This window comes from Macrobrachium nipponense, chromosome 8 (assembly GCF_015104395.2).
Source record: "Macrobrachium nipponense isolate FS-2020 chromosome 8, ASM1510439v2, whole genome shotgun sequence".
NCBI classification, from domain to species: domain Eukaryota; kingdom Metazoa; phylum Arthropoda; class Malacostraca; order Decapoda; family Palaemonidae; genus Macrobrachium; species Macrobrachium nipponense.
The window spans coordinates 7,292,156-7,308,995 of record NC_087203.1 but is presented as its reverse complement, the minus strand read 5'-3'; the positions used below and the strand labels follow the sequence as shown (position 1 = coordinate 7,308,995).

Below are 16,840 nucleotides of genomic sequence, written 5' to 3'. Positions count from 1 at the left end.
CAGACTCCTGGGCAGTAGCCACGAAGTCTTCCATCTAATAAGGTAGGAACCGGTCAAGGTCTATTTATACCTACAACATATGTTGTTTACCTGTCTAGTCAGTAGGTTAGCGGTCCTCTTGCCCTCCACCATAAAGGGTGTCAATCAGCTATGTATATATCTGACAGGTAAGTTGAATGTATGAAAATGATATTGTTATGATACAATAAAATTTCATACATACTTACCTGGCAGATATATACGATTGAAGACCCACCCAGCCTCCCCGCAGGAGACAGGTGGAAGAGAGAATCTGATTAGAAAACGGGAATGGTTCCTAGTCCTGCCACCCAGAGCAGGGCGGTAGATCACCTGACCTACCTGTAGTGAGTGCCGCAAATTTGAATTTCTGTCGGGGACGACGGAGGCGATAGCTATGTATATATCTGCCAGGTAAGTATGTATGAAATCTTTATTGTATCATAACAATATCATATGACAAAATCATGCTCTAAAACATTTTGAGTTCATTTAAAAGTTAGGTTGCCCTTATATCAAGAGTGAAATTAATTATGGATTATTTCAGAGACAGAATAACATGTGAGACAGGAGAATATTTCCTTACATTAGATATCAAAGGATGGAAATCCATAAGCTTCTGTTGGCAAAACTTCTTCCCCTCCACAGTCAATGTCAGACTGTCAAGTAAATTGACATTTACCCCCTTTCTTTTCTCAAAGTACACAGATCAAGACTGGGAATCTATATTTGTTTGTTTTAAAACTTTAAATAGTTTACTATACAAATAAAAAAAGTAGTTGTAATAATTATAGCATGTAGTATATTATTATTATTATTATTATTATTATTATTATTATTATTATTATTATTATTATTATTTAGAGATTGATAAGGGGAACCAAACAGATTCACAAAAGCTATCCTGGCTGTTTTTAAATTTAAATATATGTACATTTATATAACTGTGGATTTGCTTCTCCATTATTATTATTATTATTATTATATTATTATTATTATTATTATTATTATTCTTATTATTATTATTATTATTTGAAAGTTAATACTTATAAGGTAAATCATTCATTTATCCTACAAAACAAGTAAACATACAAGCATATTACATATGCATGAAAATTCTCTCATCTTGTAAAGAGAAAGAGAGAGAGAGAGAGAGAGAATTATTATTTTTATTATTTATTGTTGCTATTTAAATCTTATCGAACTTCATATTAACCTTAATATTTGAAAATTAGTAAATATTTTTTATCATAAAAAAATGTATTTAGTCATGAAAATAACAAAAATACACTATGCAATTAGTGAATATTTCTTGATGAAAAAGTCTGCAAATTGTTGAGTTTTTTGCAAATAATTTATGGATATGTTCCACAGAAAATCCTGCAAATCGCGAGAATGCAAATGCAGGGGGTCCACTGTATTCATGCTGCCAGCTTTCTTTATAGCAGTACTGTATTTTGAGAAAATTGTTCTCTTATCATGGATGTTTTGTAAGAAATATTTAGAGGTAAATGCTACCTTTACCTTGAAATACTTTCTGCAGACACACTCATAATTGTGCATATGCTTGTCTTATATATGTAGTATGTACTAATACAGTATTGTTTTGTAAAAAGTTTTCATGCCAGAGTTAGCGTGTCTATTTAAAAAATAGTCATATGTACATTGCATGTTGTATGATAAAGGATGTGTTTTTATTGCTGGGGCCTCATTTAATTGCAAACATAATTCACAAAATAAAGTTTTGCAAATAATTTTGTAAACTAGCAAAAACAGTTTTTGAATGTGCTCATTCCTCTATTGAAATTTATGTTGCTCAGGTAAACGTGTGTTGAAAATCTTTTCATGGATTATAATTCTCAAGGTAAATAGAATGAAATGATGGTCTTAGCCTTAAATCTTATTTATTATTGACTTTGACTTGGTAAAGTTGGTGGATTTAGTTATTTGTTCCAAGAACTTTAGACTTTTATCTGTTATATTGTTTTAGTTGTAAAATTTACGGAAATCTTTTCATTTTTACTGTTGGTTACTGTATTTGATGATGTGTAAGACCCCTTTCAGAAGGAATGTTAAGGAATTTTTTTTATTTATGTAAGAATTTAATGTTACTGCAAAATATGTCTGCAGTTTGGCCCCCAGAAAACTTAATTAAATTTAGCATGCAAGTGGGAGAGCAGAAAACTCAGAGGAAGCAAACGAAGCCTTAGGTATAGCAAAAAAATTTTTTTATTGCACTCCCTCCATCTCTGCCTTTGGTGTAATAGTATACATCTGCCAGTGGCAATGATGAGTGCTCAAATTTACAAATAAAAAACAAAAACAAAATTGTAGGGTGAATATATGAAATTTTATAAAAGCATGCATATTAGAATCAGATGTGTTTAATGTAAAGTCAATGTTTAAGCCTAGCTTAGGCTAGCCTGCTTGTATATGTACATACATGTATGCATCACATTAAGTAAGTTGTGTCTGTACTCTGCCCCCAACTTTTCTGTCTTTCTCCTTCTGGTACAGTATTTTTATTAACATTTATTTAATGCAGTATAGCATTGTACTTCACCTCCCTCTTCCTTTGTGACTTTCTCTTCCTCAGTCTTCTCACCTTCCTCCTTGTCTTCCCAATCAGGATCTGCAAAAACTTAGAAAAAAGACTCGGAAGGCAGTCTGCTGCAAAAGAGCTAAGGGGCTTTTCATAACCCTCAGTCTTCTGCAGAGAGTGTTAACAGTCATGGTTGTGCAGATGGATCAGCACACACTCCCACTTATGACTCTGCTCTATGAGCCTCTCCATGCTCAAGCTATGTATGTCCTGGGACATGCTTGTGATTAGCTCCCAAGCTGTCATGAGCATAGCTGTACTCTCATGTTTGATACTAGCCAGGACCATCCTCAGCCCGGGTCCATACTGGAAGGCACATGAAATAAGCAGTGTGTGTTCCTGCTCTCCTCAATTGGGTAGTGAGGTCATCCTGGCTATTTGGCCCCAGGCTTAAGGCATGAAGACAAAGAAGGTGATTGTATGCATTCACCTTTAGTGCCTTCAAACAATGACTGGGTGTCTGGAGTTCACTCTATTGTTCTTGGAGGAAGAACACTCTATTGTTGTTGTAGGAAGAACTTGGAACTCTCTCTCACCAGGCAACTGGTCGTGAAGGGTGACGACAGTGTTCATAGCTTCCATTCTATCCTAGTTATGACCAAGAGTGTTCTCTCACTATGGAACAGATCAGTCTTATGTTCATCCTTTTTTTCCCAAAGACTAAAGTTGAGCTGGAAAAACAGAAAACTGATGCTCATGACTCCATTATCCGTTGTGCATTCTCTTCTAAAATTCTTTTGGGATCTGCAGCAAAGCCTTTAGTGGTAGCCATGCCATTAACATCAGGCTTTGAAAAAAGCCATACCATTTCTAAATCCCATTTGGATTTCCAGCATTCTTCTTCCTCTGGAAAGTCAGTAGTTGCCTCAGCCCTTGCAGTCTTCCGACTAGGTCCTGGCCCAGGCAAAGTAGAGAGGAGGACACATGAGTTGGCAATCCTTTCCCTCTGCAACAAAAATGGGGATTCCTGTCATGCCATCAGGAAAGGAAATGTGGTGATACTATGGGCTGGATGCCTAGATAAGCTTATCCTTTGGTAGTTCATAGGCTTAACTTTCAGGACCGATGATTTCCCATTTCTCACTGGCTGATCCTATTTCCTTCGTACCAGGATTGTCCTTCTCTAGAGGTAAAGGCATTCCTGGAAAAATAGGAGCCAGAAGTTGTTTGTGGAAAAGTCAACTGGGGTAAGGAGACCAGCTATCGACCTCACACCTCTAAATAAATTTGTTCATCAAACCGTTTCAGCAAGGAAACACCACATTCATGTTGACAAGGCCCAGTGCCTTAGTCTGTCGATTGCCTCACAGGTTTTCAAGTGGATGTTCACTCTTTTGTTTGTTTGAGCCCTTTCACTTTTGTTAGTTACATTTACCTCAACAACTGGTTGTGCCTGGCAAACGCTGAGAGACAATTGCTTTAGGATGGAGATAGACTTTTCTTTCTTTGTCATGCTTTCCAAGATGCAATTGCTCTATAATTGAGTTCAGTTTTTCTCTTTGTCGTGGTCTGATGATTCTGATTAGCTGGAAAAAGTTAGATCCATTATCCAAACAGCTGATGACGTTAAGTACTACCAGGTTATGCTGACTGACACGGGTAGCAGTGATGGACCATCCTGTGGACATGTGGATCAACAAATTCAAAATAGTATCAGCACAGTTCTGCTCCTGCATTGGGTTTTGCTTCAAGTGCAAAGGGTTTGCCAATCATGTAATTATGTATTATGCATATTTTCATCAAATATTCAACTTTCAGTTTGTAACCTCCCACCCATCAAGATAGGAAAAAAAAAATTTTTATCTGAAAAAGTCAGTTTAGAATTTATTTAATTTAACAAATATTTTATTTGTTTATTTATTAGGTCTATTTCTCCCTAATATCTTTGAGATTGTGATACATATCATACAGTGTAATACAGTAATCCCTTCCTGGTTTTCCTTGGAGAACAGCAATTATTCCTTGGTATTTCCTAGATAATCTGAATTCTATTTGTTTTTCAGGTGAGAATATCTAGTTATGTATATTTTATAAAGTATTTATTCTGCCCAGAATTATTTATAGCCATTGTTTTCTTCCAGTTCCCATTCTGCTCTGGTAATTTGTTTTGTTAGGTACATTTATGAAATGAGTCACAGTTGATTGTAGAGTGACATTTAATTTGAAGTTCATAAAAATAATATATTGTACACGTTTACTTTCAGCATCCTGAGTTCAACTTTTTGCTGAAGGAACGTGTGTGCGCGTTGGTGATAAAGCTGTTCTCTCCAAACATAAAGTACCGAGCTTCAGTACCAGCAAGTGTGCAGCAAGCAACTCCTTTAGACAAACCATATTTCCCTATAGCTATGAGACTTCTCAGGGTTGTCTCTGTGTTAATACAGAAGTACTATCCATTACTAGTAAGTACATAGCTGCCTAGCAGATAATGCTTAGGCAGTATTACTGAGCAGCATTTTCAGAAAGTTGACCATAATATTTCAAAGCATTGCCTTCACAGAAATTATAATTGATGTTTTGCACTTTAGTGTAATTCAGCTTACAAGGTTTCATGAGTCACTTTACCATTTTCAGGTTACTCAGTGTGAAATCTTCCTTTCTTTGATGGTAAAATTTTTGGACGGGGACCGACCAATGTGGCAGAGAGGTTTAGCGCTAGAAGTCTTGCACAAATTGGCCATCCAGCCCAATCTTTTGCAGTCATTTTGCACGAATTATGATATGAAACCTCATGCAACAAAAATATTTCAGGCAAGTTGACTTTCCATTTTGTGCTTTAAAGATAGTGTTAAATTTAGTTACTTGGTTAGTGTGCTTTTTTTAAGTTCATTATGTTCAATATAAGCGTAAAATACATTAGGTATATGTAATTCAGTAACTGGAGTTGGCCTGTTTTTTTAACCAATATTATATTCTTGCAGTGACGCTTACCCTCTATCATTCACTTTATCTGTGACTACTTAATGTGAGTTCAACAAATGTTAAAATTGAAACAGTTGTTAATGAGCAATCCCATTTGTTACCCCCACTCTTTAGATGGTTGGGTTAAGACAGTTGTGGTTGCCATTTTTCTTCTGTAGATGAAACCAGTCGGTTGTGTAAAAAAGTGCTCTGAATTTGGATTGTTTTTCCTTGGAAGAAATGGGGTCATCTGGATTTGGGTTTGTTATTGGCAATATGGATTCCTCTCAATCTTCCTTAAATCTGTTAGATTTTGTAAGGTAAACAGTTATAAGAACAGATTATGTTCATTGCAGTATAATATTTATGAATTATGCCCTAATCATTGAGGAGTAAATTGTGATTCAGACAACCATTGTGATCATTGCAAGGATTGGTCTTTGGAAAACTTAGAGGTGATGATAAATTTTAGAATTAGAAGAGAGAAGGATGGACATAGAAAGAGAGTAAAGAGAATAGCTAGTATTGAATGTATTCTTCTTTGGAATTAGCACCTTTTACACCTACTAAGTCAGCTCAGAGTAGTAGATTATATTTAATGCAGTCAGATAGCGATTTGGTTAAATCTAGAATTAAATTTTTGTTGTAACAAATTTGAGTCTTTTGCATCACATGTGTCTAGTGCATTGGCAGGGACAGTGTCACCTTGTTCCTTTGGCCACTCCACGGATGTAGCCTTACATGTCACCCCAGCATTCCCTACTGATGGACATAGTAGTCCCTGGGTTTCTAGACAAGACCTACTTCCCAGGATGTTCGAGGACTGTGCCCTCTGTCTCCTGCCTTCGTCTTTTGGTCTTCTGTGGACAAACTTAGACTATGTTTGCCCAAGGACAGGTATGGGTATGGTAGGGTGGTAAGGTCTAGGCCTTTGTGTTTTTGACCCCATTGTCTCATGGTTCCAGTTATTTGTCTGAGCCAGGTAACTGATTTTGATCCATACTGAGTGCTACTGTAAATAGGCAGTCAGGTTGAGAGCGTTTCTCCAGATCTCACCTTCTGTCACCGGTGGTCCAAGTTTTGATTTTGAGAAAGCCACCTATATGTCTGCATCTGAGGCTTGCAGATTTTATGGATTGTCTCCCAAAAGGAAAGGCAAAGTTTGCCAGATATTTGCATTTGCCCATGAGTCTGTTGAGTTCTTTTAGGCAATTGAGGCTGTAGGAGACATGGAGTCTGCGTACAGTTCTGTATAGTAAGTCGTTGAGGCTGTGCGAGGCATCGTCTAGTCAGCATGAAGCATCACTTGAGTTCACATGTGGCAGCAGGTCATAGAGATTTGTCAAGGCTTTGTGGGGCATCGTGCCCTCTTTCTGTACATATTCTGCAGGTCCTTAGTGCAAATGGGTTCGTAGTGCCCTCAATGAGGCGTGTCATTAATCTCTGCATCAGAAAGAATATTGAATTAAAAGCACAGATAGAAATATTGAAATCAAGACACAAACAAAAACGACTCAAGAAAAGTTAAAATTAAAGCACACATGTGCCAAATGCATTGTAAACAAGTGGTGCGTAGACTAAAAAGAGGCTTGCGCATTAAAGCTAGGTAGTCTCAGTGTCTGTCTCTCCTGTTAACAAGAACAGGAGATAGCTAAACTGAGGAGGGAAGTACAAGAATTAGCAAAGGAACTAAAGGAGTTGACAAAGGAAAAACTCAAAGGCAAGAGAAGACAAGACAGGATGGAGAGGAAATTGGAGACCTATGAAGAAAAGTTGCCAACCTTAAGAGAGAGAAACAAGAATTGAACAGTGGCATAGTAGAAAACGGAGAGTATACGTAGTGGAGATTAGAAAACAATTGCTTAAGACCAGAACCAGACATGAAACAGAAGCAAGGACTAGACAAGGTACAAAGAAGAAGCTTACAATAGTAAAAATGATGAATTAAGAGAGCTGTTGGTAGAAGAGCAGTAGCTGCCAGAAAAGACAGTTGTCCCTCAAAAGGAATCATCTCAATGAATAGATTTGCTGTGCTCTTGGAAACGGTAGAGGAAACAACCTTAATTGGAGACTCATTAGTAGAAGATCAGGGGTTAAATTTTGTGGCCAAAGAATAAAAGTATGAGAAAAGTTCATTCTTCTCTAGGTGCCAAAGCAAAGAAGATAGCCGAGGCAGTGAAGAAACTCAAGGTAAAAATGAGAAAAAGTGCAATAATAGTGGAGGGAGGAGGAAATGACTTGTTTTTAAAAGATAAAAGAACTGGCCAGATGTAAGGTATTGTAGCCAAACTGATGAATGTTGTAGTTAGCAATGTACTAATTGGAATTAATGACAGACTGGAGCTAATATGCCAAGAAAAAGGTGTTAGGTTTGTAAACTTTTGGGACAGATTTATGTATAGGGAATAGAAAATTGTATAAAAGAGATGGAACTCACTTGAATTTGGAAGGAGTAAAACTAATAAGAAACCTTCTTAATGAAAACCTCTTGAAAAAACCACAGTGAACTGAACATTCAAGGGAAGAAGTCAGAAAGGCCCCAGAATCTGATTAGTAATAGCAGTGCAGGAAACAGTGACAGTAAGGGAAACTAATAAAGCCACCGAGGGCAAAAGAGAAGATAGTAAAGTCCCTCAGAGTGGTGCAGTTTAATGCACAATCTATTTGGAACAATGTAGTTCTCTTCAAAGCATTGGTAGCTAGTGAATTATTAAGACATGAATGGTATCACAGAAACATGGATACAAGAAGCAACAAGAGACTTTGTAGGAGCATACCAGATAGCTGGATATAAAATGTTCAAAAAAGATAGACTCAATAAAAAAGGTGGAGGTGTTACATTATATGTCAAGGACCACCTCAGTCCAATAAAGTGTAAAGTTACAACCATGCAAGAAAGGATTGGCATCAATATAAACAGTCTAGGGAAGAAAATAACTCTAATACTAGTGTACAGACCTCCCCACCAACCACAAATATCCAATGAGGAGCTGTATTCACTTCTAGGACTAGATAAACAACAATGCATAATAATGGGAGATTTCAATACAGCAGTACACTGAGACATGATGACCTCTGCATCAAACGTAGAAGGAGAGAGACTTAGATTTTGTAAAAAATTAATTCCTCCACCAATGGGTTGATAAACCTACTAGAGGAAACAATATAGACATTGTCCTATCAACAGAAGATAACCTAGTGTCTGACCTTTCAGTAGGTGCAAATCTAGGCAAAAGCAACCATAAACTTCAGGTCTCACTTGAACATTTCGGTGATCCTCATTGCCCCATTCTGGCCAGGACAGGAATGGTTCCCAGATCTACTAGAGCTCCTGGTAGATTTTCTGAGATAGCCACAACAGAGGAACAGTCTACTCCTGCAATGTGACTCAGCTGTATAACTACTTGGTAAGTTGCATACATAAAAATGACATTGTTCATATACGAAACAAACCTTCGGACTTAACATTAGGATAAATACTCAGCGCCAGCTGGAAACTGGTAAAGTTTAAAATAATTGTGTACGCAAGGGACTATTGGCATCTGTGCTTGGTCACGAGACATGTGGGACCACCCACATACCCCTCATTAACTTGTGACCCCTTCAGTTATCTTCTTACTTAAATAGACTAGTTCTGTTTTGAAAAATTCACACTTAGTTATCTTTACTCTTAAATTATGCTGCCTTAGTCTCTGTAGCACGAGCTCTAGTTTACGTAAATGTTCTTCTAAGGTATTAGAAAAGATTACAAGGTCATCCATATAGGCATGTAGGGTATCCCCTAACAAGTCTCCAAACACTATATTAATCATTCTGGTGAATGTAATTGGGGCGCAACGTAAACCAAAAGGCATACGTAAAAATTCATAATGTCCCCTAGCTGTGCTGAAGGCGGTGTATGGGATACTCTCTTTTTCTAAAGGTATCTGGTGAAAGCCTTTAAGTAAGTCCAAACTGGTGAAATATTTGTTCTGTCCTAACAAGGATAAAATATCATCAGTACATGGCACTGGGAATTGATCGGGAATCGTTTCCTCATTTAAGCGACGGAAATATATGCAGACACGCCAGGTTCGATCATTTTTTGGTACGACGATTAAGGGGAAATTATAAGGGCTGTTCGATTTCCTAATGACTCCTTCAGTATGAAGGTACATAGATGACTTTATGCTTGTCTTTTAACCGTATTTGGTGTTCAATGACATCCGTTTTTCCCAAGGATCCCTCGGTAGTGGAGAAAACATCATGATATTTAGTTAAAAGATAAAAAAATTTCTGCTGAATCTCCTCTTCTTGAATGTCTCTATTGATTTTACTTTTAATAGATTGTAAGAGAGATTCATCCACAACTGATTGAGCGTGATTAATTTCAGCAACGGTAAGAATGCGATATTTATAAACTTCCACATCCACGATGTGTTGATTTTTGTGGATCACTAAAGTGGTATTCAAAATTGTTGCTGTGAATCAACAGTGTATATTGCATGTGTTACGGACAATCCGTTAATTTTCAGTGTCGGAAAGGATTAACATTTCAGATCCCGGCAAAGTCTTCTTTACACGCACTAATATATTCGAAGGTACGTTCGGCTCGAGAGTTTGCGTGCAAGCTGCTATTACGGGTGTGCAAGAATTCTGTTGGGTCGCTTGAACGATGTCATGATTCATGAGACAAGTGATTGGTTCCTCAATGTACGTTACTGTTTGGTTGTTTGTCTCTTTTTTGTCCAAAACTGATTTTAAGGTGTTAGAAGACTTATAGGATTTTCCTTTGATATACACGGCGTGTTTGCCAGGGGCTAAGGTAATGTTTTGAATGCCCGTAGATGGGTATCCTATAATTACAGCTGGATACATATCAATGTTTTGTACAACGATAAAGGTATCGGTAAACGTGCGGTTACCTACCTTGTACTGAATATGAGTTACTCCTACTACACTTAATTCATTATTTACAATACCCGAGAGCCTCACTCCGGACTTCTCAATAGGGAAGTTCGAGAACAACAGGTGATGAGTCCGCAGATCCATGATATTACGTGGACTACCAGAATCAAAAAACAGTGTGAAGGGTCGATGCTCTAAATTTACGGCATGCAATGTAGGACGTAATTAATCTTTACTGATGATAGCATGTATATGTTGGAAGTCTATGGGGACCTGCACTGATTTTTTGGATTTGGTCGTGTGGTTCACAGGAAAATTCTGTGTCTCGCATTGATATTGTAGATGATTAAATTCGTTATTTGATTCAAAAGATGTTGATATGAATGACCCAACATCATTCTCTCCCCCGCTGGAGTTAATTACGTGGTATTTGCTTTGCTTTGCACACTCGGAAAATTCGACTGACTGTGAGTTCGGGTTCGACGGCCCGGGAACAGAGTTTCCTGAAGCACGATTTGTTTGTTTGTGATTTTGAGCAGCGTTATTGTGTGCCTGTTTCTTCTTATAGTAATGAGGATTCTTCTTCTTATTATCATTGGCAACGGTTAGCGTGTTTTTGGCATTCTGTTGTTGGTTACGTGAGAAGCAACGATTGTATGAATGACTGGAGCTGTTATGAATCGAACAACAACGCGTTCGACAGTCTCCAATCATATGCCCTGTGCGCTTACAATTGTAACAAGTTACCCCTGCTGCGTTATTATTGACTATATTTACTTGCTGTGGTTTACTTTCATTTTTTGCAAAAACTTGAGTAAGCAAGGGGTCGAGATCAGTGCACTTAGACATATGTTTCTTGATTTGTTTATATATGTCTAGTTCCGTACTGTCGGGCGCTAGCTTCTTGTCAAAGCACCGTACCAGAGCTTCGGGCAACATAACTGTTATGCATGTTAAATATGTGAGCCTGATAAAATCTTTCACGGCCATATTCCCTCTCGTAACCCAATTGGAACTACACAAACTATCTTGATATTCGTTCAGTCGGTCAGCAATTAGTGCCGCCCTCTCTACAACATTAAGCTGAGTCATAAAGGCCTGATTAAGGATGTTCCTCAAAGCTAAGACTACGTCCAAGGCTTCTTCACCGCCATATATGGCACGTAATCTCATTTTAAATTCATCCCATGTATCCGCCTCTTGGAAAGAGACTCCTCTCAGGTACGAACCTGCATCTCCTTTAGCAAAGTCAATGAAACTTTTAGCTTCCTGTAATTGTACAGATGGGTCAGTGATGCATTTTGCTTTTAAATGAGCATCTACTGACGAGATCCAAGACTCGACACTTTGAGGCAAGAACCCATTGACTTGGCCTTGAAAGGGAGCAATTGCAGACCTTGCGCTAACCAAAGTAACAACTGGGTTGGGGTTGCTGGGTGTGGGAGAACTAGCTGCATTAGTAGTGGCCATTGTGACTTATGCTTTTTTCTTATCACTACGATTCCTAGCGATCCTATCAAGATATCTATATGAATACACTCGTCCACTGCGTAAACGAATATGCAATATAAAATAAGAAAAATGTGTTGCAGATAATAACAGAGTCCCCCAAAATGATAAGATTAAAAACAGATAATATGATAAAGATATTTCCGGAGAACTTCTGGAAGAAAAAAAAAATTAGCAACAAAGATAAAAAGGCCTGTAGGGTGAGAATCCGTAGTTGAAGATAGATTCCTGCAAGGAAGGAAGATTAAGACTAACGCATAACTCACCCCCAGGAATAATGGATGATCGAACTTGTGTGTGGAGATCACTCACAGTCACACACCAAAATGAATAAAGAATTGTACTTAGCTGCAGTATTTAAGAGGAAGATCGTAGTGTTTTGATGACGTCACGGCCTCGCCTTTTCCCGTCCTGCTTCGCGGTTGACCGATATCTCCGCTCGCCTTCTGATCATGTGTTGTTTGTTTGTTGAATGATTCGGTTCCCGTTGCTGCAGACACGTCCGGTTTGTTTCTTGAAGATATGTGATGAAAGACGTTCACTAAACGATGCTATAGCCTCTTGAATGCATCTCGATGAAGGACATTTCTTAGTGTTCGTAGGATGCTTATTGTTGCCTCTAAGTTGCATGAAGATCCTCTTTCCTCTGTTGACTTCTGATATGTTAAATTTTCTATGATTCGTTAAGCTTCGGTTGACGTAGAGACGTCGTGCTGCCACCAGATATATGGGATATGCCTATGTATAGAAAGGCGTCCCGTTGGAGGTTATACCCTGCGATGTTATACGCAAGTACTATATGTTGGTCTACTTCCCATTCTTGTCGGAGTGACATCGATGCAGAGAGAGTTTCTAAGTTCCGTTAGTATCTTCTTTGAGTATAGAGGTGAAGACTCAAACTCGGAGTTGTCAAACTTAACATATATTTGGAAACTACATCTCTGGAGTAGAGGAAGAAGTGATTTCAGAGAACTGGTCTCGATGAAGGGAAGTAGAGATCTAAGTTACAAAGTCTTTTACAAAGATAGTAGAACAAAGCTTATCTCAGCATACATAACATACAGACAGACGAACATGTGACTAGGAAGTCACGTGTTGTCTCTGCGGGTGATAGGTCACCATCTTCTCAGAGGAAGGCACTGTGACCTGTTTTACAAGACAATGCTTTTGATTACACAGGCAAATGCAAACCAGGGCGTCGCAAACATAACGCGGCAGCGTCTAGCTTGCGTCCTGTTTATTAGCTCATATCACACTCCTTGTCTCGCCAGTGACCCCTTAGGTCATGGGCTTATTTACATATATGTAATATATATGACTTTTTAATGTGATTATTACATATTTACATTATTTCTCATGGGAATTATTGTTTTGGTTTTCATGCATTTGGAATTTTATGGGAGGTTCTGGAATGGATTATGTATGAAAACTGAGGCTCCACTGTACTTCTCTTTGTATTTTGTCAGCTTGTAAATATTGAGTTTTAGCATCTAATGCATAATATGTGTAACAATTCCAATCTGTTTTATTATAGTCAAACAAAATTTTAAATTTCAGCATTGCATATAGGAGTATCTTTTTCCCATTCAGCCATCCCTTCTTCAAAACCTCTAGCAACCAATCTTGCTTTACATATCCTTTTTGTCTGACGTTTTTTACCTCCTCATATACCTTGTTTCTCTCCAACTTTGTAGTTTTTTTTTTAGCTGCAAATATGCTTCTATTTTCAAATCCTAACAACACCTCTTCTTCATCTTCAATTTTCCTACATGACTATAATCGTGTAAGTTAACCCATCCCTTGTCACCTGACTGAGTCTTGTACATTGTATGAATCAGCCCAAAATTTGCTTGATCTTTTTCCTGCAAGACTTAATATAGTCCATTTTTCTACTTGTCCTGTGTCACTGTTTATAGCTCTAACTCTATTTCCCTTTTTGAATTTAGGTATCTGTTCTATTAACTCACCTATTAACTTTCCCTGTCATCTTCCATTGTTTCCTCTACCACATCTCTTTTTATAGTCTCTTTCCGTCTGCATTCCTTCTCCAGCCCATTATTTATCTCCTTTCCTTCCTGCCTATCTATGTTCCCTTCATTTGGGGCATAGGATCTACCTGTCACAACATGTGATTTATCTCTTATAGGTATTATTTTGTTTCTGGTGATAGTCTTTGAATCCTAGTAAGTTCTCTTAAAGAATCCCCATGTTTAACCACTACTGTTTTTCCTGATACTCCCACTACCTGAGCAGGTCCTCTCCATTTATTTTTATTTTCTCTTATAGAACACCTCATCTCCCATTACTGCTTCAAATTTATGTCCTCTGATGTTTTTATTAAAGGAATTCTTACTTTATTACAAGACTCATTTTTTATTAACACTTCTCTGGCCTTGTGCATGGCATTTAGTGTATCCCTTACTATACTCTCTTCCATACCTTTCTCTCTGCTTGCAGGACTTGAACTCTCTTCTCCCATTAAATTAGGGAAGGAAGGGTTTGTCCAAATGCTAATTGGTTAGAAGAGAAACCTCCATTTTTTATTAAGCAGTTCCTAGCACTCACTATCCATCTTATGTTATGGACCAATCCACTTCCTCATCCTCCATCATCTTTCTTAAACTTTCTTTGATTATGCCTATGGTCTTTTCATATAATCTATTGCTCCATGGAGATTCTGATGCTGTGGCTATTACTTTATTATTCCATCTTTCTGCCATCCTCCATACTTTTGAAATTCTTCCCCATTGTCTGACAGTATTTTAGAAGGTGCTCCAAATATAGCAAACCAGCCATCAAAAAGTGCCTTTATAATAGTAGTTTCTGGTTTCTTATCTTTTATCCAAAAAGCCTGACAATACCTCATTGCCATAGCTACCATTACCAAGAATTTTTCTGTCTTCTATCTCTCCCACATCCATTGCTACAACTTCATTAAATGTTCTACTCTAAGGAAATCCTACTACTGGTTTAGCTGCATTTCTTTTTTATCTTTTACATAGCTCGCAACTTGCAATCAAGTCTGTTAGTAACTTTTTTATTGCCACCTTTTATTTCTCTGTCAAATCATCACTCCATTGTGCTTCTTCTGTTAGCTTCCATATTTTATCTCCCCTTCTGTAACCAAACTGTCGATGTAACTTCATCATTGCGCCTTTAATTTCCCTCAGACTCTTTCCCTTCCAACCCTCCCGTAATAATTCTTCTACCTTCCTCCTCATTATTGGTATCCTTAAGTGATCATGTTTGTCTTCTCTTAACTTTACCTTCATTTCCCATAATACTGCTATTATAATACAATTTTCTTTCAAATTTATGGTCATACCCATTTTGCTCATGATTTTCTTTACCTATTAGCCACGATATATCACTATGTAAAATTTGTCTTCAAATAAAAGTTTTTGTTTTTCAATATCACTAGTATTTCCATTACTCCTTTTGACCTATGTGATGACTCACCAAAATCAAATACAAGCAGTCCCCGGGTTATGACGGTCTCGGCTTACGACGTTTCGAGGTTACAACGCTTTTCAATTACAGTGGTACCTCAAGATACGAAAGGCTCAACTTACAAAAATCTTGAGATACGAAAGCCAATACGAAAAATTTAACGGCTCTACATACGAAAAGTTTTCAAGATACGAAAGGTTTCTGAAAGTCCCCAGAACCACCGATAACAATTTTGAAACTCGGGCGTCGCCATCTTAGTAGACTCGCCACCATCCTCCTACTCTCCCATTGGTTCCTGATGCTAGTCACCGCCATGAGATCCTTCTCTCCTATTGGACAGCATCCCTCCCATCATGCATCTATGTACGTATACGTGGTGGCGTGCCTACCTCGTCCACTTTGTACCAGCATCGTTATCGTACGCACGCGGTATTCGTTCGGTCCAACTATTTTGTTTAGTAACGTAAATTCGTTAGTGATTTCGTTGCAGTATACATATTATCGTGTTGTGCGAAAACTTTATTGTGTACTTATACGTAAATTACGTACAAGATAACGTAGTCATGAGTCCCAAGAAAGTTGAAATTCACGGAAAGAAGCGCATGTTCTCTTTGGAGACAAAGATGGAGATCATCAAGAAGTATGAAGCTAGTATGCGATTGAGTGTGATCGCCAAGGAATATGGCCGTAATCCATTGACAATAGGCACCATCCTTAAACAGAAGGATGCCATCAAAGCAGCTACACCGTCGAAGGGCATCACTATTTTGTCCAGCAAGAGGACCCACATGCATGACGAGATGGAACGGCTGCTTCTTGCCTGGATAAAAGACAAAGAAATCGCTGGCGATACGATAACGGAGACAGCAATCGCCCACAAGGCCAGCGCTATTTTCGGCGATTTGATTGCGCAGGTGGAAGACAACGGAGGGGAAGGGACTTCAACGCAAACCTCAGAGTTCAAGGCTTCGCATGGCTGGTTCGAGAAATTTCGTAAACGAACTGGCATCCATTCGGTGGTGCGTCATGGGGAGGCTGCCAGCTCGGACACGAAGCGGCCGAAGCATTTAAGAAGACTTTTGACGAGATGATGACCAAGAAGGCTACAGTCCTCAGCAGGTTTTCAACTGTGATGAGACTGGCCTTTTTTTGGAAAAAAAATGCCTCGTTGGACGTATATCACGGAGGAAGAGAAGAAGCTACCCGGGCATAAGCCTATGAAAGACAGGCTTACGCTAGCACTTTTTTCGAACGCCAGTGGGGATTGCAAGGTGAAGCCCCTACTGGTGTATCATTCCGAGACTCCTCGAGCCTTCATGCCCCACAAACAGTGCTTAAGGATAAGCTTCCAGTGATGTGAGGTCCTATGCAAACCCTGGTAACGAGGCTTTCTTTTGTTTATTTGAGTGGAGGGGTAAATCTGTTTGTTCGGCCCGACAGTGAAGAAATTTTTTGGAAGAGAAGCGCCTCCCC

The 16,840-nt window shown here is 38.4% G+C and overlaps 1 protein-coding gene across 1 annotated transcript in view; it reads left to right on the top strand.

The window, feature by feature from the left end:
• Positions 1 to 16,840, top strand: part of LOC135222605 (protein MON2 homolog) — a 325,482-nt gene that overhangs the window by 100,100 nt on the left and 208,542 nt on the right. The window contains 2 exon segments of the mRNA XM_064260699.1: positions 4,825 to 5,022; positions 5,195 to 5,371. Of these exon segments, the coding sequence (XP_064116769.1) occupies positions 4,825 to 5,022; positions 5,195 to 5,371 (375 nt within the window).